Raw genomic sequence first — 26,990 nt, forward strand, 5'->3', positions numbered from 1 at the left:
GCCACAGAAGGACCTGCCCTGCCTCATTAAAAATAAAGTATCACTGCTGGAGGGAGGCCCTCGGGCTCTACCCAGGGGGACTTTATGAGAACCAACCACTTCAACAGACCCTACAAAAACAGATGAGAGGGAAGACAGGAGCCCAAGGGAGATGTTCTTTCCCCTCAAAGTAGGAACACCTCAGCCTGAGACAGACCCAGCAGGAAGGGCTCTGGGAGGCTGAAAGACTAGGCAGGACCGGTGCAAGGCTGGGGGAAAGGGAGGGACCAGCCCTGCACCAGTGGGTGTGGCTCCACCCTTCCCACCTCAGAGCCATGGGGAGCCGGGGTCCTGGTGGGCTGCCCCTGGTGCAGGCCCCCTACACGGTTCTGCTGCTGCCACTGGAGACAAGCTGCCAAGACCCAGGGGCCCAGCGCTTCTTCCTCTGGGTGAGTATCAGTCCCGCAAGAGGTCCCGGGGAAGCCCCTCTCCCTAGATCAGTCTCCTGCAATTCCACTCAATTTTGAGGACTCGTAAGTTCAGCCCCTTGCTCTCCCTCGCCCTCCAGGTCCTCAGTGGCCAGTCTGGGCTCACACTCAGTGACCAGATAGTGAACTGAACCAGGGGTTAAGAGTAAGGGCCATGCATGGCCCAGAACCCTGCTGTGGAGTGAGTCAGCCTCTGCTTCTTGCCTTTTTCAGCTGCAGAGGATGCAGGCTCTGGAGCGGGAACAGGATGCCCTGTGGCAGGGGCTGGAGCTGCTGGAGCATAGCCAGGCCTGGTATGAGGGCCGTCTGAGGGAGGCCCAGCAACAGCAGCTATATCTGGGGGCCCTTGGTGAGGTATGGGGCTGACCCACGGTATGTGGGGGCAGGGGTAGCAGGGACATGTGGACACAGCCCGACACCATCCTGGAAAGGCAGGAGTTAATGGAGAGGGATCATCAGTTGGAAGCAGCATTGTAATGACAGGATGCCACCAAGTGTTAGGTCGGTTCATTGTTGGGCCTAGAGGAGGCTGGTCTGCATTCCATTCAGAGGGACACAATTTGGCTCACTCCATGGAGATGGGGGAGTGGTCTGGATTGTTCCAGTGAGTCAGGGATGGACAGGGAGGATCCAAATAGAGAAAGCGGGTACTATGCTATGTGAGGGGGTTGGAGGAACTGGACTATTAAAGAAATGGAGTGGAGAGTACTGGAATTTCCCACCTGCCTGGCAGGGAATTGGGATGAGGGGATCCAGATGGAGGAGAGGAATGACCTGTGGTGATAGGAGAAGAGTGGAAGATGGTACTCGAGTTTTCACCACGTTGTCTGCCTCTAACTCCTCCTTTTAGAATTTTCCAACAGATTTACACTCAGAGCCTGGTGGCCCCCAGTTAGCCCATATTCAAAAGGTGAACATCTGTTTGCAGAACCTGATTCAGGGGAAGGTGAGTTTATTGTTTTTAGTTTACTCTTGGGAAGTGAGGGTAAAGAGGGGACTTGGGGTCAGCACTGGTCTAACAAAACAGTGAATTCCCCGCCCCACCCAGTTCTCCCCGCATCCCCTGAACAAAGCTAGTTCCTGCGCCACCCAGGACTGGAAGGGAAGGTCAAGGAAGCAGAACGTGTGGCAGCAACATGTAAGCAGTAGAGGAGTGGGGGGAGGGCGGAAGCCCTGGCCCTCAGTGGGAGGGAGGGCACAGACACCCAGGCTGTCTCCCTCCTCTTCTCCAGGTGGTGTCAAGGCAGCAAAAAGGAGTCACTCAGCCAAAGGGGGAGATGGCTCAGCCAGGGTGCCCCAATGGACGGAGGGGCCCTACCCGTGTCTAACGTCTCCTCTGGTTCCCCTCAGTTGTGCTGGCAAGGCTGAGTCAGAACCCCCAGCCTCCTTATTCTGCTTCTTGACTCAGTAGCTAACTGGCTCCAGGTGGCGGGTCAACTGAAATCCAGACATCTTGGTGTGAAGTTTCTTCTCCACTCCTGAAAACTTCCATTTCATCTTTTTGGTATCTTACGCTCTCACTCTTCCCTATATGATGTGCATAAGTGATCTTTCTTTGAAATCTCTCTGGGGAGAAGACATGTTTATTGGCACTGTACTTCAACTTTAAATAGAAAAATAAAATATAAGCATTTCCAGAATTTCAAAAATAAAATAGAAGCGTCTCCAGAATTTCAATAAAAGCAATTCTATAAATAACACTTTTTGGTAGGAGGTGGGGTACCCTCCTCCCCACTTACAATCTTAGTCACTGCCCCATGTATCTTCCCCTCTACCTGAGCTTGGGAGAGCATGAATAAGTAGTGAAATAAAGATGCTACAGAGGGCTTCCCTGGTGGCGCAGTGGTTAAGAATCCACCTGCCAATGCAGGGGACACGGGTTCGAGCCCTGGTTCGGGAAGATCCCACATGCCGCCGAGCAACTAAGCCCGTGTGCCACAACTACTGAGCCTGTGCTCTAGAGCCCGCAAGCCACAACTACTGAAGCCTGTGCGCCTAGAGCCCGTGCTCCGCAACAAGAGAAGCCACCGCAATGAGAAGCCCATGCACCACAACGAAGAGTAGCCCCCACTCGCCGCAACTAGAGAAAGCCTGTGCTCAGCAACAAAGACCCAACGCAGCCAAAAAAAAAAAAAGACGCTACAGAGAAATAGAAAGCAACTGTCTCCAAAAATGAGTCTGGTTTGTTACCCACAAGGGTTAGGGAAAGTGCATTGTGGGGAAATCCATTGTCCTCTATCCCAATCTTGGAAAGGGACAAGTGCATGAGAAGGAAAACCTCCATCCCACCTGGGAGAGGTAGGGTCCAGAGGCCCATGTTACCTTCTTACCAATGGGGCAAGATGGCAAACAGTGCTGGAGACCCATCCCTCTAGGGGCTGTTGTGTCACCAGGAGGCCAGGCCTAGCAGGAGCAGCACTGCTCCAACTGTGCCCCACCAGGGGTTGCTCACCAGCCCTCCCCCAGCCCTGCCCGGAGTCACCAAAGTGGAAAGATGAAAGGCAGGGCTGGTGGTTGTGAGGAAAGGGTCAGTCGAGTGGACAGGGGCAGGGAGCTGGTCCTGGGGAGAAGAGGGAGAGGCTGTCAGGGTGGCTGCACCCAAATAAGCCTGCACCGCCCTCCCCTCACCCTGCCTATCGTGCAGTGGAAAGTGGGGGCACCTCACCTGCGGGGCGGGGCCCAGCACCAGGAGCCGGAGGAAGGCATGGGTTGGGGGCACTGTGCTGGCTTCTCGATCCGTCGCGGTCACAGTCACCATCACCACGGAGTCTGAGGCGGCTGTGTCTGGTACCTTCAGCCACAGGCACCCCCAGGCGGACTCGTTCTGTTCCAGGCGAACCCTGGGGAGTGGATGCCGAAGTCCGGCTGAAGCCGCAGGCTCCGAATAGCTGAGAGCCAAGGGGTGGAGCCAAGCGCAGGCTGGGAGGGGAGCGAGGAATCTGAGCGCCAATTTGAAAGGGCCAGAGGAGCGAGTACCAGATCCCATGCCCTGGGAATAGAAAGATAGGACAAGAAGGGAGCAGGAGGTTTCAGGGGCTTCACCTGGAGAGGTTGGAGGTGAGAGCGAAGCTGGGGTTGATGTATGTCCTAAGATCGAGATCCTGAGGGCCCGAGAAGCTGGCGATGCGGAGGCTGAGTGGGGCCTTGGTGCCCGGCACCAGGAAACCCGGGGGACCACTGAGCTGCGGAGGAGGGCCGGTCAGGGGAGGAGCAGCAGGCCCTGTTCTCTCCAGCCGCAGCCGCACCTTCCGCTGGCATCTCACCTCCAGAAGGACAGGAACTACAGCACAGGGCTGGGGGGCCGCCCGGTGCAGGCCCTGCCCCACTCCGTCCTGGCCAATCAGCTCCAGAGAGAAGGGTCCTGCGGTGGACAGAAGCGTGGGCGGTAGCGAGGCAGCGAGGAGACCTCGCTCCCGGGGTCCCATGGGCTCCAAAGGCACCCGGCCCAGCTCGGCACCGTGCGGGACACCTCGAAGGACGACGTGGGAGAAATGCGGCAGAGGATCTCCAGGGTTTCCTCTGGAGCCCAGCCCTGTCACTTCTACCAACAGCTGGGTCTGGAGACCTGGGACAGGGGAGGGGAGGAAAGAACAGTGGTCTGCGTGAGGTTTGGAGACAGGGAGAAAAGCATGAACGGCTTTGAATAGGGGTTAGCTCTGGGGGGTATGGATGGGGGAAAGGGGTTACCTCTATGGGTATTGATGGGGAGGGCCAGGAGGGAGTGCTGGGATGCTGGAAATGTTCTATAGCTTGAACTGAATGACGGTTATTTTTTATTATATAAAATCCACCCAGCTGTACACTGAAGTTCAGTGCACCTTATTAAATGTTATAACTCAATGAAAAGCTATATATATAAAATATATATATATACACAAAACAAGTTAGGGGTGGGGACAGATGTACCTGCAACTGGTTGAGTCAGGGGGTAGAGGCCAGGGTGGGGTCCATCCTCCCTGGGGATCCCAAAGTGGAAGAGGAAGTCCAGGGAGGTCTGGGCTGAGGGAGGGCGAAGGCAGTCAGAGACCTTCCAGAGATGAACGTGACTGATATTGCTCTCTGAGCTCTGCAGTCTCCCCTTCCTTTCCCAGGAACATCTCCCTCCTTACCTTGCACTCTCACCCGGGAGGTACCCTTGGCTGTGACCTGGATCTCCCAGGTTCCTGTCTGCAGGGGGTCATTCATGCTCACCATCCAGAACTGCCCAAAGCGGCGAGTATGACCTAGAGGCCCCTCACCTTCCTCCTGGCCCTGGGAGACCCCTGGATGGGTATTGGGGGCAAGAGATTGTCACAGGAGAATTCCTTTCCCTTAGTACATTACCCCTCATTCTCGAGTCTCCATTCTTGCCTCTGCCTTGAGACACACACATGGAAGTACCTGCAGGGTTTCTGATCCAGAAGCTGCTGACCTCCCCATGGATCCGGACTGTGACCCTCTGGAGCAGCCCATCCACACTGAACACAAGTGGCCTCTCAGGCACCACAACAGGAGGCTCCAGGGGAAGGGTCACCTTGAGGGGGCAGGACCAAAAAATGGGGGAGAAGATAAGGCATGGAATGAGGTGGGAACAAAGACAGGAGAAAGAAAGGTAGAGACAGAAAAAAACTAAGTAACACATGGGATACCAGTGAGAGACGAAGGACCAGGGATGAAGCTATGATCAATGACAAAGTTGGAGGCAAGGAATTAAGGATGAGGCAACCACTTCTTGCCCCCCTTAAAAGATGGCAGGACTTCCTAGAGTAGCCGCGAAGACAGAATACTGGAGGCCAAGACTGGGGGTGGTAGTACTAATATGGAAGGAGCAGTGTAGAAGGTGGGTAGCTGTGGATCTCAGAGGGGGAGAAACTTCCTTTCCCACCCTCTGCCTAGAATGGCAACTCAGCAATGGGAGCCATTTGCTTTCTCCTACAAGAAAGAGAAATTCAGTGTCACCATCATCCCCTCAGTTCTGAGCTGAGCCCCCACACTTACCAGGTCAGCTATGCTGTCCCCAACAATGGCTGCCACATCCCGAATGTACTGGTCTTTGGTGAAGATCACCTCTCCTCCTGAGGCCAGCGCCACTGCTTCATATGGCTCAAAACGCAGAGGGGACAAGACCTCACGCCGAGGTCGGCCCTGAACCCTAGATGGGTCTTCAGTCACCAGGAATGTGACCTGTGCCCGGAAGAAAGGCCAGTACTTGAAGTTTCCGTTTGCCATCTACCATTGTAAATAAGGATCTCCTGTGCTCAAGCTTTCTACAGAGCTGATGATTGGTGGTAAATTCTCTGTCTACCCTCTGGCTGCTACAGCAGGGTCTCCCAATGACGCAACCCCTGGGCTTCAATTAGAAGTTGCCATTCCCTGTAACTGTCACCATACGTCATCCACATAGTGGATTTTTGGCAACCAAATCTCCAGTTCTTCAAACGGTTTATTGGGGGCAGATTCATATAAGAATTCAGCATCATTAAGGGCAGGGCCTCCCACTCTTTAGTATTGTTAAAGGGATCTGGAAATGTTATACTCATGGTCCACCTCTCCCACCCCCAAGCCAAGTCTGGTTTAACCACCCTAGTGTGAGTGTGACCCTTGTAATGAGAGTTGTCCTGCAGTTTCCCACATCCCTGGGTGGCTAACATTGAGTTTCCCACCAGCTATGCTTACTCTGCAACGCCGCTCCTGAGTCAGCGATTCCACCCGGTTGGTGAGAAAGGCATCCTTGGGGGAGGCGTCAGTGAAGACGAAGATGTCTGAGAGTGGAGGTGTGTGCAGCAGGGCCAGCTGGCAGGGGAGGGAAAAAACTGGTGTTAAAAAATGGCAGCAGTGGGACTTGCCTGGTGGCACAGTGGATAAGACTCCACATTCCCAATGCAGGGGGCCGGGGTTCAATCCCTGGTCAGGGAACTAGATCTCACACGCATGCGGCAACAAAGAGTTCACATGCCACAACTAAGGAGCCCGCCTGCCGCAACTAAGGAGCCCGCCTGCCGCAACTAAGACCTGGTGCAACCAAATAAATTTTTAAAAAAATGGCGGGAGTAGGGGAATGGGCAGAGGAAGGGAGGGCAGAGTAGAAGGCAATACGGCCCTGGAACCTGGAGTGAAGCGAATGGGACTAGGTTCTGAAGATGGGGTGGAGGGATGAGGTCCCAGGGAAGCTCTAGTTCCCTTGATGGTGGGGCCTGGAAAGGGGTGGGGGGAGAAGAAGAGAAGGGGTGGGGAGGGCACACCTCCAGGGCTGACAGGCACATCTCAGGCTCATCTCCACCTCCCAAGGCATGTATCTCATTGAGTTGTTGCCAGAAGCTGTCAGGGTCACTGGTTGTAAAGACGGGGCCAAACCCTGGGAAAGGAGAAAGGAGATTGAGATAAGTGAGAGGAGGGCTCCCCTCATTCCCACCCACGGGCACCTCCCCAGTCAAGAGGCCCCGCTGTGCTCCTTGGGTGGACAAGTATTGAGATAACAATATTCCTTTATATTTATACTGACAGGGTAGAACAAGGCAGAGGCTAGGTACCTCTGGTGGGAAAGTGGACCTCATTTCCTCACAAAATGGTGGTACTTCCTGTGGTCCTGAGTGGGCCTTTTTGGGTATATGTGTAAGTATAAAAAACAACTGGGGGGGGGCTTCCCTGGTGGCGCAGTGGTTGAGAATCCACCTGCCAATGCAGGGGACACGGGTTCGAGCCCTGGTCTGGGAAGATCCCACATGCCACGGAGCAACTGGGCCCGTGAACCACAATTACTGAGCCTGCGCGTCTGGAGCCTGTGCTCCGCAACAAGATAGGCCGCGGAAGTGAGAGGCCCGCGCACCGCGATGAAGAGTGGCCCCCGCTTGCCACAACTAGAGAAAGCCCTCGCACAGAAACGAAGGCCCAACACAGCCAAAAACTAAATTAATTAATTAAAAAAAAAAAAGTACAGAGTGACTGGAAAACATATTAAAAAAAAACAAAAAAAAAAACTGGGGGGAATTCCCTGGTGGCTCAGTGGTTAAGAATCTGCCTTCCAATGCAGGGGACACGGGTTCGACCCCTGGTCCGGGAAGATCCCACATGCCGCCAAGCAACTAAGCCCGTACGCCAAAACTACTGAGCCTGCACTCTAGAGCCCGCGAGCCACATCTACTGAGCCCACGTGCCACAACTACTGAAGCCCGCGCACCTAGAGCCCGTGCTCCGCAACAAAGAGAAGCCACCGCAATGAGAAGCCCACGCACTGCAATGAAGAGTAGTCCCCACTCGCCGCAACTAGAGAAAGCCCGCGCGCAGCAACGAAGACCCAACGCAGCCAAAAAAAAAGCCAACATAGATAACCAACAAGGACCTACTGTATAGCACAGGGAACTATACTCAATATCTTGTAATAACTTATAATGGAAAAGAAACTGAAAAAGAATATATATAACTGAATCACTTTGCTGTACACCTGAAACATTGTAAGTCAACTATACTTCAACTAAAAAACAACAACAAAAAAAACTGGGTCCTCAGTTTCCTCACAGAAAAGAGAGAGAAATAATAGCACTTACCTCAGAGAGGGTTATTGGGATGATTAAATGAGTTGATTTTGTAAATCTTAGAATAGTGCTTTGACACATAATAAGTGCTAAATTCTTAATTATTCACTTACTCGTACCTTTATCAAATATGTGATAAACCACTTTTGAATGTCAGCTACTATGAGTTTTATATAGGCAGATCAGACTCAAACCCTGCCCTTAGGGAATTCTCAATCCAAATTTTATTTGATGATCATTTCTACCCTGGGAGATAGGTAGGATAAGGCAAGTACTAATCCATTTTATGGATGATGAAATTGAGGAAAGAGAGGTTAAACAATCAGCCTAAGTACACCCAGTAAGTGCTGGTCAACCCAGGCCAGATGATCTGACTTCTATTTAGCGGGGAAAGGAATATGATGTAACTAGCTGTCTTAGACATTTCACAGAGGCCTGGGCCCACCAACCCCCCACCATCTTCATCCCAACCTCTGTCTACAGGAAATGGACAGAACTGAAAATGACTTACTAGAATGGAAGCCTAAGAAAGCAGAGGCTACCTGCCTAAGCACCCATAATGATTAAGCTCATATGGAAAGTGCTGTCATGTTGGAAGCAGTGGAAGAAGTGGCTGATTGTTTCCTATATGCACACAAGTACCAGTAAAGACTCACTCAGGACCCTAGGAAGTGCCTCCATTTTATTATGGAAGTGAAGCCATTAGGCCCACTTCCCTACCAGTGGCATTTACCCCTTGCCCTGGACTTCCCTCCACTATTCCAGCCAGACCCCAGTTACCTGGGTCATGGAAAGGCACCAGGACATAGTGGGTGGGCTCCATGGGGCCACCCCGTCGCTGCTCCACAATGTGGCGAGCCTGGATTTTGGCAGCGTTGATCTCCTCGCCCATACTGCCTGTGGTATCCAGGACGAAGCTCAGGCTGGAGGCTGGGGTGATGTCCAGCAGCCTGGGAAGCAGGCCAGAGATACAGTGAAGGGTCTGCGCACTTGTCCCCGGCCCCTGGTTTCTCAACTCTGGAGCACCTACCTATTAAGGAGCCCATCCCCAGGAGGCCACTCACCTGGAGAAACCCCTGTCTCCCAGGCGGCTTCGTAGGAGGCTGAAGGCCTGGATGGAGGCCAGAAGGGCCAGTTTTGCGGCCTGGAGGTGCAGCATGTGGTGGGGGGAGAAGCCTGGGGACGTGCTATCCTTGTTGATGCCTCCCCGTGGTGGCTGGGAGCTGCTCTGGTCAAAATGGCCCCCATGGCTACATTTCCCTGGGTTGGGGAAAGGGATCTGGAGGGTGGAGGTAAAAAACCCACTGCCTCCTAATAAAACGAGGCCCTCTCTGACCTGCCCTGACCCTCTCACTCCTCAGCAAAGGATAAGCAGAAAATTATGATACTTTGTAGAGGGCAAATCTGGAGTAAATCTGGAATGATTAGTTACCACAGCACATGGTGGATCCCCTGATCCCTCCGGTTAGTCCCCAAAAGCTGCCCTCGGGCACTGAAGTCTTATTGGCAGTGTAAGAAGCTGCTCCCACCACCCCAACAATCATGGCCACCTCAGTGGACCTTCCTCCACCCGCCCCCCTCCCAGCATCCTCTCCTTCTTCCAAGAAGTGATGCCATAGGAAATAGGACAAGGGCTACAGGACTGAGGTCCCTAGGGAGAGGGTCAGGGGAGAGGAAGTGACTTTCTCCCCTTACTTCTGGGGGCTTTCCTGTCTGGTACCTGGAGGTTTGGAGGGATGAGTTCCAAAGTAGCCAGAGGTGAGGAGTGTGAAGCCCAGCAAATTCCCAGGGCAGCTCAACTCCTCACAGTCGGAGCAGGTAGGATCGCCCACTGGGAAGAGAGGGCAAGGGTCTAGCACCCAAGATTCTGCTGCCCCTGACCTTTATCCCTGTCCACCCAAACTTCTTCAGCTTTTCCTCTCGACTGGAGCAAGGCGAAAGCCCATAGGTACCCTTTGCAGGTACCCTTCCAGGCTTTCTGAACTAAAACCTGGAGCTCATGGCTGGCAATGAGACTTAATATTTGAGACTGGGACTGTGCTAGAAAACCCGGAAGTGTGGGGGGGACCAATCCTACGGGAGTGTGCCCTCTGTGAGCTGTGGACAGGAAGTGAACCTGTACTAGACAGGAGGCAGCTTCCGGGTCACAGTTCAGTCGGAAGGATGAGGGGACTGAGAGAGAAAGCCCCGTGTGATCCAGCGGGGGGAGGCAGCCGCGTGAAAGACAGAGAACTCCCTGACGTCTGCAGATCTGGTCCTGGCTCTGTCCTCTGCTGCGTGACCTTGGGGAAGCAGCTGACTGGCCTTTGGCTGAACCGAGGGACCGCACAGGTGGTTCCAGAGATGAAGCCATGTCGCATCCTGTTTGACCCCAGGATGTGAGGTGGTGGCTGGATGGGCTGAGGGGCGGCTCTGTGGGCTCACCCTTACCAGCGGGGTCCTGGCCGTACCTTGCGCCAGGTTCCGCAGTCCCTGCCTTGGCCAGAGGAGGTGAGGGTGTGGCTGCTGCTTCCCCAGTTCCACCCAGTTGCTGTGACTGTAGAAATCCTGGTCCCAAGAGAAAGGAGAAGGGGAAGAAGCACTAGCTCACTGTTCTCACAGTCTCCAGCCCTAACTGCCCCCTCCTCCCAGTTCCCCAGCCTGAAAGCCTCCTCCCACCCTGCTACTCCTTCAGACGCCCCAAGTCCCCTCCACTGCTCTCCCCCTTGCCCAGAATAGAGCTTTGCCGAAGTGGGAGCCTCCCACGTTTCTTCCCATCTCACTCAGAGCCCAGCCAGAGGCCTTTCAGTGGCCTGCACAGCCCACCTCTTGACCTCAGCACCGCCCTCTCTCACTCACCTGCTCCAGCCACCAATGCCTCCCGGCTGTTCCCACAGGAAGCTGCCAGTTTGGAGGTGGGGACTAGGGAATAGCCCCAGGGCCTTGGCAAGCAGCGCCCCAGCCCCTTCTAGAGTAGGGGGAGGCATGGCTAAGGAGGCACCATTCGGGAGACAGGAAGACTGGAAACGAAGACCCCTCTGACCGTGACCCCCCCCAACTCTGTCCTCACCTGCAAGGCATGAAGCGCAGCCCCGAGGCGCTGGCGGGCCAGGGTGTGGTCAAGGGCTCTGGCTGCCACCACAGTCTCCCCTAGAGCTCCCACCAGGCGTGTGCGCCCCTGGCCCAGCCGCTCGGCATCAAAGTGCAAGTCAGGGTCATTCCTGGAAGTCGGCAGGAAGTCCTGGGCGGCATTGGCACGAGACACCTCTCCTAAGGCTGCTCGGAACCGCCGGGAAGGAGACCCAGGTCCAAAGTAGGCGGCAAAGAGGTTGTCGGCAAGGAGGGTGCGGCCCTGGGAGGGTGGTAGGGGGCAGGGGTTTCAGGGAAGCCCCTTGGATCGGACCACTGCCTACATTTCCTCAGCTCTGTCACTCAAGGCTGGGTGTGGCAGGAATTGAGGGTGCTGGGCCCTACAAGGGAGGGGCAATCCTGGTCATTCCTAAGGAGCGGGACTCCTGATTGCAGGACCAGGACTCCTGGGTATTGTTGCTGTCAGGAGGGGAGGAGGGAATGCGTGCGTGGGGTCCCTTCTCTGGGCAAGCAGGACCCTCAAGTAGTAGAAGTCCCCCAGAATGGGGAATCCACCTGGGATGTGACCGGACCCAGGGACGCTCACCAGGAAGTCCTCAAGGCGAAGGGGGGGCCGACCTGGGGGCGGCTGCTCCAGGAAGAGCTGCAGGGTGACGTTGAGTGCCGCCTCCTCGGTCAGGTCCTGGTGGGTGATGGAGCCGGGGGCAGCCAGGAGGCTCCAGATATTGGGGAAGAAGGCAGATGCGGGGCGCAGCAGTAGCTGCAGCTGCAGCAACAGCAGCAGTGAGGGGCCCAGGTGGGACAGGGGCTCGTCCGTGGGGAGCATAGCTGAGACATGGACCTGGGGAACAGAAGGCTCTTGAGAGAGCAGGAAGCAGCAGAGATTTCAGGGCAGGCCTGGCTCTGTCTCCATGGGCACCTGCTTTGGCCCCTTAACTGGCTTCCCCGCCCTCTCCCTTCAATCATCCAGACAACCTGAGGGCCTCTCAGACCAATAGGGGCTTACACCTGCAGGGGAAGGGTCTGAGGCTCCTCCCCCAGCACCGCACCCCACACCCCTCGGTTAACACCCCCATGCAGAGGAAGTCTCCTCTCTAGGCCTCTCCCCTACCTGGTTGCTGGGTCTCCAGGCAGGGCCGTGGGGGCAGGGTGTCACAGGGCACTTAGGTCAGAGTTATAATTAACCTAGGCCGGATTCAGTGGAGAGAGGGAGAGGGAGGCCCCGGCAGGCTGCGGGCAGGACAGGCAGCCCCTGGCCCCTCTACTGAGGCCTGCCCAAGGCCACAGGCAGCAGCCAGCACCAGGGCGGGCCTCCCACGGCTGGATGGCTGGCCGCAGTGCGGAGGTGAGTGAAGAGCTGGGAGGAGGAGGCAGCGGGAGGAGGAGGGTGCTAGCAGCGTGACTCAGGCCTGGCTCGGGGCCAGGGCCAGACCCAGAGAGACGCACCTCTCTACCCGCCAGGACCCAGTGCCTCACGCCCAGCCTGCTGCCCTCCCGTTCACATTGGCGCCCCTGAGGACTCAGGAACCCAGCCCCTCAGCACCCCCTCCCCAGCCCCACCACACACAGCTAAGAGATGGTTTTGTGGCAAAATATTTTATTGCTGCCATCCCCATGGTGGAACACTGGGAGTTATGAAGGTTGGAGCTGGGTGTATCACAGCATCTTCTGAAATAGGGAGATGGCCTCATCGACTTTCCTGAGCTCTGCTTCTGTCTGCTGGAGCTGAGGGTGGAAAAGGGGGTGAGTGGTGAGACCCAGGGCCAAGAGAAGAGAACCCCAAATACCCACAGGAGCAGAGGGGTCAGGGACTTCCCTGGCGGCTCAGTGGTTAAGAATCTGCCTGCCAACGCAGGGGACGCTGGTTCGACCCCTGGTCCGGGAAGATCCCACATGGCGCGGAGCCAACTAAGCCCGTAAGCCACAACTACTGAGCGTGCGTTCTAGAGCCCGTGAGCCACAACTACTGAGCCCACGTGCCACAACTACTGAAGCCCGCGCGCCTAGAGCCCGAGCTCTGCAACAAGAGAAGCCACTGCAACGAGAAGGCTGCGCGCCGCAACCAAGAGTAGCCCCCACTCGCGGCAACTAGAGAAAGCCTGTGCGCAGCAACGAAGGCCCAACACAGCCAAAAATAAATAAATAAATTTATATATTAAAAAAAAAGAGCAGAGGGGTCAGAGTTGGAAAGATGGGTGAGGACCATGGGCAGGGAGTAGCTTGGGGGAACTGTGTGCTTGGCTAGCCTGCTTTCCCTTAATTCCCCACCTCTCTGTTCTCTTCCACCATCACTGGTCTCCTGGGTCCTGTCTTTTCCCAGAGTGGTCCGTTCCCAAAGACAAAGGGGCTTCAGAGCTCATGTGTGCCACCCAGTGGCTAAGCCCCAGCCAATGACTGGGGAAGTAGAGCACAGTGGTTAGGAACAGAGGCTCTGAGGGGCCCTTAGCCTTCATCTGGAAAATGGTGTTGCTAATACTGCCCTGCCATGAGAGGGCTACTGGGACAATCACATGAGACAACCCTGCTCAGCCGCCAAGGCTCTGTAACTCTTAGCCTCCACTCATGTTTCTCTTTTTGTCCCTGTGGTTTACCCCATGGCTCCTCCCTGGAGGGGTCCCAGGTGATCTGCTAAGCTTCCTGACTGCATTGGGTCAGTCCCGATCCCAGCCCCCCGGCACGTGGATGCCAAGTTCTGGGAACCGAGTGGTGCATGAGGCGTCTGGCTGGGAGGAAGGATGGATGGATGGTCTGCTTCCATCTTCAACTTGCTGTGTGCCCCTGGACTGTGCCCCTGCCCTGGCTGTTCTTCATGTGTAAGAGGAGGGATTACGTGGTCCCACCTGCTCCTCCATGGATTGCCTGGGGCCCGGCAGAGCAGACGCAGGAGGGGGTTTGATGGTGGAGGGAGTGATGGGGTGGGAAATGGGGAAGGAAATGCCCACCCACACCACACACCTTGGCTTCATCCGCCTCCTGGACTTTGAGGGGCACCTTGACAGTGTAGCCCGAGGCGGCGCGGCGTTCCCGCAGACGCTGGGCCTGCCGCTGCGCCTCATCGTGCTTGGCCTGCAGTTTGCCCAGCTCCCGGGCCGGGTCTACCAGCCCCTGCAGCTGCAGGTGGACAGAGCAGCGGTCAGAAGCCAGGGCCACAGCGCAGCCCTGGGGTGCAGAAGCCCCCAGCGCCAGGACAGCCACTATACCCGCGTTGGCCAGCGTCTGCACACAGCCCGACACTGCTGACGCCAGGGCGCCTGTGGCCTCATCAGCCACTTCCAGGAAACCTGCGTGGAAGGGAGAAAGGAGACGAGACAGCCACACTGGACACTGGTCCCAGAGTGGGCTGAGGGGACGGGGGACACGGGGGCCTGAGGCTCACAGTCGGGCCGGATCCGGGTGAGGTTGTAGTCGGCACGCAGGGAGCGCACGGCTCGAGTGATGCTCAGGGCCAGCTCGAAGGCGGCTTCCGCCTCAGGGTCCTTCCAGGAGCACTGTGGGGTGGAGGAGGGGGTGAGGGAAGCTGGGGCTGGCTCTGCAGAGCTCCCCGGAGCCCCGTGCCAGGCCATCCCCCTACCTCCGAGGGCTCCGGGTAGGAGGTAACGCAGAGGCTAGGCGGAGCTCGTGGCGTCCGCCGGGGCAGCCTCTGGAACAGCTCCTCGGTCACAAAGGGCATGAAGGGTGAGAGCAGCCGCAGGCCGACGTCCAGGCAGGTGTAGAGGGTCTGGCGGGCGCACTCGGCCGCCACCTGGTCCCCCCCATTCAGCACAGGCTTCAGGCACTCCTAGGGGAGGGGGAGGCACAGGGCTCAGGGCTGGGGAAGGCCTAGCCTCCAGCCCTCGTTGAACTGGTGAGGACTGGGAGGGGGACAGGCTGGCTCAGGGCTCATGCCAACCCAGGGCTCTGTGCGCCCCGGCCCCTCGGCTCCTCCTCACCAGGTAGACGTCACAGAGCTCATAGAGCCAGAAGCTGTACTGGGCGGTGGTGACAGCTGGGAAGTCGTAGGCCTGGAAACCTTGGTTGCTGAGCCTCACAGCTTCAGTCAGCCGGCTGCGGATCCAGCGGTCCACCAGGCTCTCGCGGCCTCCAGGCTTGGGGGGAAACACCATATCAGGCAGGGGGCCACCATATGCCCAGGGGGAGGGGAGCCAGAACCCCATGGGAACGGGAACCATGGGGAAATCTGCATTCCAGGAGCCTGATGGGTCCAAAGCAACCACCATGTGCCCAGTATCTGGGGGAGAAGGGGCAGGCCCCCCTCCACCTTGTGGGAGGACCACAGTGCCTGAGGCTCTCCCGATGACAATCTGTCCCTATATCCTTCTGTCCCCCCAGCTAGACAGAGGCTCCTTGGGGGCAGGAGCCGGGCTTCCTGACTCTGTGGCTACAATCCTGACACAGCATGGGCCGTGCTTGATGGCAACGATGCAACCTGTGTGGGTGCTGCCCACCTCGCGCCCACCAGGCCCTCACCTCAGAGGTGGGTGAAGGCACAAAATCCTTCCCAAGGCCACGGAGGGCAAACTTGGTGGCGTTCCAGAGCTTGTTGCAGAAATGGCGGTATCCCAATATCCGGTTCACATCCAGGTTGATGTCACGGCCTGGGTGGAGGTGAAGTGTGAGTCCACACCGTTCTCCCTCCCAGCTCACGCCCAGGGCAGAGGAGAGAGGGGTGCCTCAGGGAAGGAGGAAGGATGCAGCTGAGACAGGTTTGGGGAGCCGTACCCTGGGACGTGTAGGCGCACAGTCCAAACCGGAGAGCATCGGTGCCACACTCGGGGATCCCCGCTGGGAAATCTGCCTTCTGCGGGGGAGGAGAGAGCAGGGGGAGCGTCCTGAGCCAGCCTCGCCTGCCTTCTGCCCAAACTCCAGCCCCGGGCCCACCCTCTGTACCTGCCCTTCTTTAGCCTTTTCCACCTCACTGGGATCCAGGTTGCTGTTCAGTAACTGGTCGTGGAGGCCCTGAGGGTGAGGTGGGAGTAGTCAGGGGCCTGCGGCCACCACCCCACAGCCCTTCCTGGCCTGAGCCCGCGCCCAGCCCCACCTGCAGAGAGACTCCGTGGATAACGTCCAGGGGGTCAATGACGTTGCCTAGAGACTTGCTCATCTTCCGGCCGTGGGCATCCCGCACGATGGCGTGGAGGTAGACCTGCGAGGAAGGGAAGGGAAGGCCTGTGGGGATGTCTCCCCACCTAGACCCCAATGCCTGTCCCCCTACCCCTACCTCTGGTTTGCCCCCCTCTGAACCTCAGGCCCCTCGATGTCCCTGCCAGCCCCTTCAGTGCCTTCGTGTGAATTAGAGGTGCTCCCTCCTCTAGGAAGCTGGGGTGCAGAATCACCTAGTGGAGCCCAGGCTGGCTTTGAGACCCCACAAGCCTCCTTGGCCAGGCCCACCCACAGCTGCCCGGGTGAGGGAGGGGACAGTGGGAGGGGTCTCAGCAGTCTCCACACCTCTCGGAAGGGCAGCCTGCCAGTGAGCTTCAGGCCAAGCATGACCATCCTGGCCACCCAGAAGAAGAGGATATCATGGCCCGTCTCCAGCAGCGTCCCCGGGTAGAACACACTCAGATCTTCTGACTGGGGGCAGAGCAGGGCGTGAGTGATGGCGAGCCGAGCACCCACCCCCAAGACTCCCACCCCACCCTGCGCTGGCCCCGGGAACGTACCTGGTTGGGCCAGCCCAGGATGGAGAAGGGGAAGAGGCCAGAGGAGAACCAGGTGTCCAGTACGTCTTCATCTGAGGGGGGCCAGAGGTCAGAGGTCAGACGGGGTAGAGGTGAGGATCAGCCCCCCTCTGCCCCCACCCCAAGGCCCCGCCTTGCCTTGCTGGAGACTGATCTTGTCAGGGGACACTCCAAACTCCTTGGCTGCCTTCTCCAGAGCCTCGGCCTTGGTGCGCCCGCTCACCCAGTACCGCCCATCAGGGTCCTGCCACAGGTGGAGTGAGTATCCAAGGGGGCACCTCTGCCTGTCCCCCCACCAAGATCCAATGAACCCAGAGCCCCCCCAAGATGTGCCAGTACCCAGCCCTGGCCCAGTTCTCACCTCCCCTGGGGGTACAGCTGGGTCACTGACAGTGACGAAGTAGGCTGGGATGCGATGGCCCCACCACAGCTGCCGGGAGATGCACCAGTCCCTGCAAGTGGCAGGGGGAGGGGAGGGAATCAAGGAAGGGCAGGAGGTGCACCGGCCTCTGCCCCGCTCAGCCCCTCACCCGGTCGCCCTCCCCACATCGAGGGGCCTGACGCACCGGATGTTGTCCATCCAGGCATGCCACGTCCGTTGATGGGCCTCGGGCAGGATACGGAGGTCGCCCCGTGTCACAGCAGCACTGGCGGCCTGGGCCATTTCCCCACAGCGCACGTACCACTGGGGCCGCAGGAGAGGCTCCACCACGTCCTTGGAGCGGCTGCAGGTACATGTGGGTGGGGAGGCTGGGTGGTGAGCACCTCGAGAAACCCATCCCCTCCCCCCTTCCCTGGCCTCCACCCTCACTTGCAAAGTGGCACCACCATGGGGTTGTCCTCAATGCCACGGAACAGTCCCCGCTCCTTCAGCGCCGCCAGCACTGCCTTTCTGGCCTCAAACCTGGGCAGACCCTGGATGGGAGACAGGCGCTGTCACTGCTGTGCCAGGTACCTCGCTGTCTCCTGAGCCAGCCACGATGCCCCAGGCAGTCTCACCAGGAAAGGTGGGGGCACGTTGACAAGGGCCCCTTGGGCGTCCATGATGCTGATGGCCTCCAGCCCATGCCGCTGCCCAACCTCATAGTCATTCTGGTCGTGTGCAGGGGTGATCTTCACCGCGCCTGGGGTGTACGTGGGGGTGCCAGGGTCACGAGGGACTCAGAAGAGTCTCTGCCCACACGCACCCCCCTTTTGCCGACGGATGTGGCTCTCAGACCACCCCTGTCCCCCATCCCCCTCACACAGTCCCCTGAGAAGCAGCCCAACTCCTGCCTGCTCAGGTGAAGCTTATTTTCTTCTTTGAGAGGGAAGATGCACAGCAGGAGTGTGCCTCATGGCTCCTTCCTCTCCCCACAGGACAGCCCTGCGCTCACCTGTGCCAAACTCCATGTCCACAAAATCATCGAAGACGATGGGAAGGCTCCGAGACACGAATGGGTGGATCACGCTCTTCCCCTTCAGGTGCTGGGGACAGAGGAAGATGCCAAAAACGCACAAAGGGCTGGGCCTGACTCCCTCCTACGCAGGGTCCTGGCTTCCTAACACCCAAATTCCATCTACACGGCCAGAAAACAGCCAGCGGATGAGTTTCTGATCCAATTTCTCTCATCAGCCGGGGGTCTCAGCGCCCATCCCCCCACGTAGCGCGGGGGCCGCTTCAGCCAGCATTCATCCCCCAACTGCGGGCAGCACACCACCACACCTGGTATCTGGGGTCTTTGGGGTGCACAGCTACGGCCACGTCTCCCAGCATCGTCTCAATCCGAGTTGTTGCCACCAGCACCTCCTCGTCGCTGTCTGGGGTGACAGGAGGCCTTGTGGGCTCAGAGCTGGGCCCTTCCCGCCCCCGAGCCAACCCAGCCCAGGACCCTGGTGCCCCTGGCTCCTACCTGAGCCTTGGACCTTGTAAGCAAAGGAGATGAGGACCCCAAACTCCACCTTCTCCTTGTAGCCAGGCACAGAGAGCAGGGTGCGACCTGTCAACTCCTTCTTATCCACCTGTGAGGCGGAGATTAAGAAGAGTGGCCCAGGGGCTGGGGCTGGGGGTGGAGATGGGGAGAGCCGGGGAGGGAAGGGGCACACCTCGATGTCCGAGATGGCAGAGTTGAGGGTGCAGGACCAGTTGACAAGGCGGGTACTACGGTAGATGACTCCTTCCTCATGGAGCTGGACAAAGGCCTCCGTCACGGCTGCTGACAGTTTCTAGGGGGGAACAGGGGGAGCCAGAGATGGGCCTCGGTGTCAAGGCAGCAGGGGCCAGTGAGACCCGGCCGGCCCAGAGCCCCACTGCCCGGCACACAGACCCCTTTAGGGGCTAGAGGAGAGAAGTACTTTTCTTGAGGGGGAGAGGGCACTATGGGAACACAGATTGGCAACAGCCTGGTGATACTGGAGATGGCAGGGAAACCACTCAGCTAGGGACAGGTGCTAGTGCAGAAAATCCTGGGGGTTCAGGCTCCAGGGGAGGGTGAGGCCCCATCATGTGCCACTGAAAGGAATCTGAGCTCCTAAGGTGGGTGACAGGTAACACAAAGGGCCATGACATGGGGTAGAAAGTGGCATTTGCAGCTGAGCCCTAGTGGTTTCCTACGAGTGGGCCACCTCCTGGGGGAGGGCCCTGGGCATATGCTCTCTTCTGTGGGGAGCTTCCTACTCCTACCCCAGCCCCGAGACCCGCCCCTACTCCTACTCACAGGATCCATGGTGAAACAGGCTCGATTCCAGTCCAAGGAGCTGCCAAGCTTCTTCAGCTGGTGGTAAATCCGGTCACCTTTCCTGGAAGCGGACAGACAGGCCGGGATCAGCAATCAGCCCTGGGCTGGAGGGAGACATCAGGCAGCTAATGGGGCAGAATGTGGGGATCACTCATCCCTCTGAAATGGACGTGGGCCCTGGAGCCAAATGACCCTCAGCCTCTGTGGGAGGGTCTGACCCTGCAGCCAGGTTGCAGGTGACAGAGATCTTATCTGGACAGGGGACAGGGAAGCAGGGCTGTGATGCCTGCAAGGACGCTGCACTCACTCCTCCTTCCACTTCCAGACCTCCCGCAGAAAGGCCTCTCGGCCCAGCTGGTGCCGACTCAGCCCCTGCTCGCGCCAGAGTTTCTTCTCCACCACCACCTGGGTGGCAATGCCCGCGTGGTCACAGCCAGGATTCCACAGGGTGGTCTCCCCGCGCATGCGGTGCCTGTGGGAGGAGCATGGAGGAGCAGAGGTGAGCGGGCGGTAGAGCTGCCCCGAAGGAGGAAGGGACTCCAGGCAGGCAGTCGGTGAACTCGAGAAAGAGAGGGGCGATGGGGCAGGACTCTCCCAACTCTAAAATCATTGTCAGGCAGAGATGTGTGAGGACAGCCAAGGCAATTTGGCAAAAGAAGGACAAAGAGGAGGCTCTCGCCCAGCTAGATATCAACACATATGAGAAAGTTATGATTATTAAAAGAAGTTTTCACAGGAACTAGGAAAAAAGTTATAGATTAAGGAAACAAAACAGTGACTGGAAACAGATTCAAGCATATTTAGTATTTGTTAAAGGTGGCATTTCATATCAGTGGAGAAAGGACAAACTATTCAATAAATTTGTTCGGGACACTAGCTAATTGGTTGGAAAAATCGCCCTACTTCCCCATAGCCACAAAAATAAACTTACTTACTTTAAAATCTAAATTTAGTTTGATTTTAATTTAGTTAAAAAGAAAAACCCTCAACTTAAGAAAACAAAACTATGAGAAAAGCATTAGAAAACGGTATCATTTCCAAAAATTAAAAAAAAGAAGAAAATAATAGGTGATCATGTTTGTAACTTGGAGGCAGGAGAGATTTTCTTTAACAAGACAGTAAAGATTAAGTCAAAGAACACTGGTAAACTGACTAGGTTAAAACATAAAACCTCAGAAAAATAAAATCTCTAAGTTGAAATGCAAGGACTAGACTATTTTGGAGAAAATGACTGGAAGTTAGTAATATTTCAGGGAATTAATCAGGGGATGAATTAGAGAAATAGAGATGGTAGTATCGTGAGTCTTCACCTACCATATTCTGGTACAAGTAAATGTAGTTTACTCTTAATCAAGCTCTGTGCTGATGTGGCCCATAAAGCATTAAACTGTAACGAACTTTTTGGTGACCTTTGAGAAGTTCATTTTAAAGTAGGAGAGAGGACCAAATTAAGCTATTATTATTGTCAGCTATTACTATTGTTATTAAAAAATGATACATGTTTATGGGACTTCCCTGGTGGCGCAGTGGTTAAGAATCTGCTTGCCAATGCAGCAAACATGGGTTCGAGCCCTGGTCTGGGAAGATCCCACATGCCGCAGAGCAACTAAGCCCGTGCGCCACAACTGCTGAGCCCGCGAGCCACAACTACTGAAGCCCACGCGCCTAGAGCCTGTGCTCCGCAACAAGAGAAGCCACCGCAATGAGGAGCCTGCGCAGCACAACAAAGAGCAGCCCCCGCTCGCCGCAACTGGAGAAAGCCCGCACGCAGCAACGAAGACCCTACGCAGCCAATTAACTAATTAATTTTAAAAAATGAAACGTTTAAAAAAGAGTGGGGGAGAGAAAATTACTATAGAAATACAGTAACACTGTGTTCATACATTATTTTCAATGACTCATCAAACGGCATTATATCCATTACTTTATCAGTCTGTTTACCCCCACTGGGTTTAGATCTCCTTGGCGACAGGACTGTAGCAACTCCGTTCTCTTACAGATCACAGATATTCTTATATGCTGTAATGGATATGAACATTTTCTGACCTTTTCAAGATGTTGTTAAACAATACTATTAAAGAAATCAAGCATGAGAAAGGAAGATAAAAATATTATTTCACTAAAAGTATCTCTTGGGGAGCATATAAATTTGGCCAAAAAAAAAAATCAATAAAATGTCATGGATATTTGTAGAAAAACACCCTATTCTCTGCAAGAAGAAGAAAACGGAAAAAACATAGGTAGACAGTCACTTTCATTTCATTTTTATATCTTACTGGAGATACTTATGGCTGTATTTCACGTTATTTGTGATTCTAAAACACTGACATGAATCTATTCCAGTTAAGTAATGGGAGTTTCTAATATTTGATTTAAACCATGCTCATTAGAAAAAAATGTTGCTACCTTAAGCGTTCTGTAAGAAGTGTTAAACCTTTCCTCACGTAAATAATCTGGCTGTTATATATTATACGTATGTAACACAACTCTGTTTTTCCAACTCTTAATTCCTTGCAAAATGCTAAGTCTGATGTATCCCAGTGCCCTGAGCAGAGCTGGCACATAGTTATGTCCTGTAAATATTTTTGACCAAATTAATTGAGTTAAGTAGGACACTAGAAAAACTTCTCAAAATTTAAAATATAATAAATAAACCCTAGTTTCAATAGATAAAATGCTGTTTTAAAATACTTTTTAAAAGAAATTCGTCACCTGAAATATTAGCCTTTGTGGTTGTTAACTAATCAAAATATTAACAGTGGGGGAAAAAAATCAAGTGCTAGAACAGGAGAAAATGTTTATAACATATATAACAACAACAACAAAAATCAATAGCCAGAATATATACATAGAGTCTATAAAGAATCTTCTAACAAAACAATTAAAAAAGTAAACAAACAAAGAACAATAGAAAGACGGGCAAACAATAGGTTCAGACAATTCATATAAAGGGAAACCTGACTGGCCAGGATACATGAAGAGACACAGCCTCACTAGGAATCAGCAGTAACAGAAATAACCATTTTCCCCCCATCAGATTGGCAAAACAAAGACAGATAATGTCCAGGGTTGGCAGGGGCACACCTCACATGCAACTCATGGAGTATGAACTGGTAAAGCTGTTTTGAAGGGCAACTTGCCAGCTTCTATTTGTACTCGATAAAGGCATGCCCCTTGGACACAGAGATTTCATTTCTTGGTATCTACGCCAGAGATATGCTTCCACAGGAGCTTGAGAAAGCATGTATAGGAAATGTGCATTCCAGCAGTTTTCAACAGAGAAAAATTAGGAACAACCATTAATAAAAAAGTGACACCATTATGTAGAGCCACACTAAGGAGCAATGAAGGAGAATGAAGTCAGTCTACATATAAGGACAAGGAAAAATCTCTACAATAAACTCTTAAGGGTAAGAAAAAAGTTGTAAAATAACAAGTTTGGTGTGAGCCCTTTATGTTACAGAGAAGAAAAACCCATTTCCCAAAAGGAAAACTACACATTTTTATGGGTACATGTACATGTAAGCAAATAGGAAAGGTCTGGAAAGATACACATCCAAGTGATAACAATGATGTGTGCTAATTCTTAGGAGGGAATAAATCTGGAGGAGGGTGGTCAAGGAAACTTGAAGCTTTAAATTTCTTACAAGAATATATTCACGTATTTCTTGCTAAATTCAAAATAATGTTATTTTTAGTGGCAAGAGAAGAGTTTGCAAGTGGAAGCGCTGGTTACTTGACCAGGAGAGGATGCTAAATCATCAGGTGGGAGTGACCCAGAGAGAAGTGTAGCACCACCAGGGGGCAGAGCTGAGGGCCCCAGTTGGCAAAGAGAAGGGAACCACAGGAGTGTGGAGCCAGAGAAGGCAGAGGGAACCAGTTGGAGGAGAGGATGGGAGCTCACCATCGGGTCAGGGAGTCCTGGATGGCGTTGGTAAGCGCGTGGCCCAGGTGCAGAGAGCCTGTCACGTTGGGGGGTGGAATGCACATCATGAAGATGCCCCGAGGATTTGGTGCTGACACACTGGAACGCTGACGGGGAGGAAGGATGGGTACTTACTAAGGCCTCATGTCACCTCTTCTGGTCCGCTCCCAGGCAATGTATCCTTCAGCCCTGTCCTTCCCCGCCCCCATCCCCTCCAGGCCTGGGCAGCAGTGCCCACTCACCCCGTACTCGGGCTTGAAGAAGCCCTGCTGCTCCCACCAAGGGTACCAGGCAGCCTCCACGTACTGAGGGCTGTAGGAGTCAGGCATGGTGCCACTGACATCTGAGGGGGAGGAAGGGAAGGGTCAGAGCCGAGGCTGGGAGCAGCTGGGAAGGGGATGAGAGGCCAGCAGAGAAGGACCTGGGACTCTGCAAACCCTCACTAAGCAAAGTAGTGGGAGCAAGGACAGAGCAAAAGGGGTAAAAAGAGAAGAGACAAGGAGGGTGGAGGTGAAGAGTGGAGGTCTCTCTTCCTCCTCCTAGTACCTTTCTTTTCTCCAGGTGGGGTTGGGAGGTCATAGGTAATGACCCCAGGATCCCGTTTCTCCCTTTTCTCTGGTTTTGGTTTCTTCTGCTTGGGAGGGAAAGGATATAGGCCCAGATATCAGCCGCTCACCATGGCACCAACCCTCCATCCAGCTCCACCAGCCTCTCACCTCCCCAGGGGGTGGCTGCTGCTGTTGGACCTTCTGCTTCTGTTGGAATTTCTCTAGCTTCTCCCGTTTCTTTGCCTCTTTCTTGAGTTGAGCAGCTGTCTTTGGGGGTGCAGGGACCTCAGAGCCTGGAAAGAGGCACAGAAATGCAGACCTGCTGCGGACCCTCTGTGAATAGTGCTATTACATCTCAGATGGCCTATTTCAGCTGCCCAAAGGCTCCCCCATGCCGACCTCCCACCTACCCCCGCCCAGCTCCTGTCCCAGTGATTTTGCTATTCCTAAGAGAGAAAGGAAAGTGAGCTGCATGAAAGGCCCCAGAGGAACCCCTCCGCTCCCACCCTCCATCCTTCCTCACCTGGCTGTTGGGAGAGAGGCCTGGCCCCTGAATACAGAACCACCTCTCCCAGCACGGCCCGGAATTCTGGCTGCTGGACACATGTGATAAACCAGCGAGTCACATTACCCCAGATCTGGCGGGCAGAGGGGTCCAGGACCTGGGGTGGGGAAAAGAAATGAACTCTCCTTAGTCACCCTATAGTGAGGTCTGAGGGAACCTGCCCTCATTCTTCCCCAAGCCCCAATGACTCACATAACGGAAAGGCAGCAGCAAAGCTGTGACAGCCGCCAGGTCACCCAGAGTGGGGGCCTCTCCAGCCAAGTAGGTGTGCAGCCTAAGCCACTCTTCCAAGGGGCCCAGGGCCCTGCCCAGGGCCGCCAGTGCAGCCTAAAAGGAGGGCAAAGGGGTATGAGATAAGGCTCGGCCCACCTCAATCCCCACCCCCACTCAATCCATTTGGCCTCCTTCCATTCCCACAAATCACCAGTTTCTTCTTCACTGAAATGATTGTAATAAAAATACTTCCCATTCATTCAATAAATTCCTACTGAACACTTTTTTTTTTTTTTTGGGCCATGCCACGCAGCATGCGGGATCTTAGTTCCCCAACGAGGGCTCAAACCCACACCCCAGGCACTGGAAGCATGGAGTCTTAACCACTGGACTGCCTACTGAACACTTACATGTCAGATACAATATACTAAGCACAGGAAGTTAAAGATTACATGAGGCAACACAATAACTGTTTCAACAAATATTTATTAAGTACTTACTGCATGCCAGGCCTTCTCTAATGAATGAGGAGACAATATGAACAGATGGAGCCCCTGACCTGTTGGAATTTACATTCTAGGGGCGGAGACAATAAATGTGCAAATATATAACGTATTACCCTATTGTTTTCCTAAGTGCTATGAAGAAAAATACATGAAGCTGAGGGGGAGAGAGACTCCCAATGGGGGGGGGGGCTCTATTTAGATAGGGTAGTCAGGATATGAGGGAGCAAACCAGGATCTAAGTCATATATTCATTTCATTCATTCATTCAAAAAATACTAAATATCCACCATGTGCTCAATACTCTGCAACGAGCTGGTGTTATAAGGGTAGTAAGGCACAGCTCCACTCAAGAAGAATTTAGTTATAATCTGGTATGATTATCTCTCCTTTCTCCTACTTCCCTTCTTCCTCATTTCATTTCTCCTCCGTCTTCTCCCAGCAACTGTCATCTCTCCAGGCCTGACTACCTCTCCTCATCTCTCCCTCACCCAGTCTTTACCTACAATTCACAGTAACCTCTAACTAACCTCATCAGTTTCAGATTCATCAAACTCTTACTCCGAGACTTTAAAGCACCTGGCACTAGATTATGTGCTCTGCACACATCTTTTCACCTTCTCAACATGTTCTCAATTTTCGTTTTCACAGACAGAGGAAGACCAAGGCTCAGAGAGTTTAAGAAACCTGCCCAAGGTTACCATATCAGGTGGCAATCTGGAATACGATCAACCTTTTTCTATGTCTGACATGCTGTCTTCTTCGCTCACTATCGATTGCAAGTCTTGCTTCCTTCTTCTAAATTTCCCCCTTCCCCTCTGCGCTTCTTCTCACCTGGGGGTCCTGGCCAGAGCTTCGGAGTCCCAAGGCTGGCAGCGCTGCCCCACAGGCGGCTGGTATCAGCTCCGTGTCAGCGTAACTGACCCACTGTTGGACGAGGACGGCTGCCCGACTACCCCCAGGGCCCCCCAGGCCTGCTGGCCACAGCAGCTGGGCCACAGCAGTGGCCCCCCACACCCAGAGCCCACCGGGCCCCTGTTCCAGGGCGGGCAGGCGGGGTGGCGAAAAGGGAGTCCTGCTGGTCGGGGGCGGCTGGAGACAGATGCGGGGGTGGGCTCCTCCCCATCCCGGACCCTCCCCAGCCTCCCCGTAGCGAGCAGCTATAAGGGCTCGGAGGCTGGGGAAGGCATCGGGGTGAGGAGAGACGTAGAGGACGGACATGGTTATGCAGGAGGTCCGAACGAGGTGGAAAAACCCTAAGGAGAAAGAGAGACAGGGTAAGACCGAGGAATCCAGGAATCTGACGGGACTTCAAGAGCCGAGGACCCAGCTCTCGGAGTGGCAATGACAGTGGGGAACTTCCCGTGACCGCGGGCCCTCGGGGAGTGTGGGAAGCTCGTAGGAGCCCCTCAGCGGCCGGCAGGACGGGGGTTCGGGCTGTATGTACGTACTGGAGGGAGGTGGTCACACTGAGCCTGGTATCCACCTCATAGCCGGGCGCCGGCCGAAGCTGGACTGGCCTGGCGGCTGGAGCCGGGAAGTCCGGCGGGCAGTTGTCCGGGCGACCGTAGCTCCCTGCGACAGCAGCCCGGGCCGTCGGCGCCCACGTGTGACTGCAAGCGTTTCCGGGCCCACGGGTCCTGGCGGGGGCAGCCGTGCCCGGCCTGCGTGTGCGGGCGCTGCCCTGCCCGACCCTGGCCCAGGGACCACGCCGCCCGCCGCAGACCGCGCTCCGGAGGAACAGCGAGGGGCGCGGGCACGGGGTGGGGGGTGGCGACGCGCCCAGGAACCGCG

At 55.1% G+C, this 26,990-nt stretch overlaps 3 protein-coding genes and 1 long non-coding RNA gene across 17 annotated transcripts; 2 read left to right on the plus strand and 2 right to left on the minus strand.

Annotated features, from left to right (window-relative positions):
• Nucleotides 1-71: 71 nt before the first annotated feature.
• SAPCD1 (suppressor APC domain containing 1) lies at nt 72-1,884 on the plus strand (the record flags this gene model as incomplete). Of its 4 annotated transcripts, XM_082411581.1 has the most annotated exons (5): nt 72-428; nt 681-821; nt 1,318-1,413; nt 1,516-1,605; nt 1,700-1,884. In XM_082411581.1, the coding sequence occupies exons 1-5, from the start codon at nt 315-317 to the stop codon at nt 1,793-1,795; spliced, it is 537 nt and encodes a 178-aa protein (XP_082267707.1). In that variant the 5' UTR covers nt 72-314. The 4 variants fall into 4 exon arrangements, 3 of the variants coding, with proteins under 3 accessions (XP_082267707.1, XP_082267706.1, XP_082267708.1); XR_014250462.1 differs by having other exon boundaries at nt 681-816; nt 1,318-1,605; nt 1,700-1,827; XM_082411580.1 differs by having other exon boundaries at nt 1,516-1,878.
• A 46-nt stretch (nt 1,885-1,930) lies between these two features.
• Nucleotides 1,931-12,285, minus strand: VWA7 (von Willebrand factor A domain containing 7). Of its 7 annotated transcripts, XM_082411531.1 has the most exons (18): nt 12,159-12,246; nt 11,634-11,905; nt 11,028-11,309; nt 10,429-10,525; nt 9,699-9,809; nt 9,043-9,238; nt 8,759-8,928; nt 6,689-6,801; nt 6,123-6,239; nt 5,445-5,630; nt 4,848-4,980; nt 4,577-4,729; nt 4,374-4,466; nt 3,731-4,032; nt 3,510-3,649; nt 3,133-3,307; nt 2,920-3,027; nt 1,947-2,033 (listed from the first exon to the last, which is right to left on the minus strand). In XM_082411531.1, exons 2-18 carry the CDS (start codon nt 11,871-11,873, stop codon nt 1,995-1,997), a joined length of 2,655 nt encoding a protein of 884 aa, XP_082267657.1. In that variant the 5' UTR covers nt 11,874-11,905; nt 12,159-12,246; the 3' UTR covers nt 1,947-1,994. The 7 variants fall into 7 exon arrangements, with proteins under 7 accessions (XP_082267659.1, XP_082267657.1, XP_082267655.1 ...); XM_082411533.1 differs by lacking the exon at nt 2,920-3,027 and having other exon boundaries at nt 1,931-2,033; XM_082411529.1 differs by lacking the exon at nt 1,947-2,033 and having other exon boundaries at nt 2,035-3,027; nt 11,634-11,888; nt 12,159-12,285.
• LOC309637277 lies at nt 12,183-26,022 on the plus strand. Of its 2 annotated transcripts, none has more exons than XR_014250465.1 (5): nt 12,183-12,392; nt 17,310-17,456; nt 18,085-18,189; nt 19,768-19,941; nt 20,997-23,340. It is a non-coding gene; the product is annotated as an uncharacterized lncRNA (long non-coding RNA). The 2 variants fall into 2 exon arrangements; XR_014250466.1 differs by lacking the exon at nt 20,997-23,340 and adding an exon at nt 25,848-26,022 and having other exon boundaries at nt 12,260-12,392.
• VARS1 (valyl-tRNA synthetase 1) lies at nt 12,628-26,990 on the minus strand. Of its 4 annotated transcripts, XR_014250456.1 has the most exons (31): nt 26,648-26,990; nt 26,031-26,452; nt 24,673-24,807; nt 24,439-24,577; nt 24,084-24,208; nt 23,914-24,001; nt 23,610-23,710; nt 23,347-23,474; nt 19,750-19,914; nt 19,422-19,503; nt 18,811-18,930; nt 18,618-18,726; nt 18,431-18,525; nt 18,102-18,192; nt 17,725-17,849; nt 17,537-17,640; nt 17,292-17,450; nt 17,087-17,177; nt 16,864-16,969; nt 16,708-16,778; nt 16,493-16,618; nt 16,086-16,190; nt 15,935-16,003; nt 15,767-15,845; nt 15,515-15,642; nt 14,977-15,132; nt 14,619-14,825; nt 14,424-14,535; nt 14,248-14,328; nt 14,003-14,158; nt 12,628-12,772 (listed from the first exon to the last, which is right to left on the minus strand). XR_014250456.1 is itself a non-coding variant. In XM_082411527.1 (30 exons), the coding sequence occupies exons 2-30, from the start codon at nt 26,415-26,417 to the stop codon at nt 12,704-12,706; spliced, it is 3,798 nt and encodes a 1,265-aa protein (XP_082267653.1). In that variant the 5' UTR covers nt 26,418-26,452; nt 26,648-26,989; the 3' UTR covers nt 12,628-12,703. The 4 variants fall into 4 exon arrangements, 2 of the variants coding, with proteins under 2 accessions (XP_082267653.1, XP_082267654.1); XR_014250457.1 differs by lacking the exon at nt 14,248-14,328 and having other exon boundaries at nt 26,648-26,989; XM_082411527.1 differs by having other exon boundaries at nt 14,003-14,328; nt 26,648-26,989.

Source organism: Balaenoptera physalus, assembly GCF_965194825.1.
Source record: "Balaenoptera physalus genome assembly, chromosome: 11".
Lineage (NCBI taxonomy): Eukaryota > Metazoa > Chordata > Mammalia > Artiodactyla > Balaenopteridae > Balaenoptera > Balaenoptera physalus.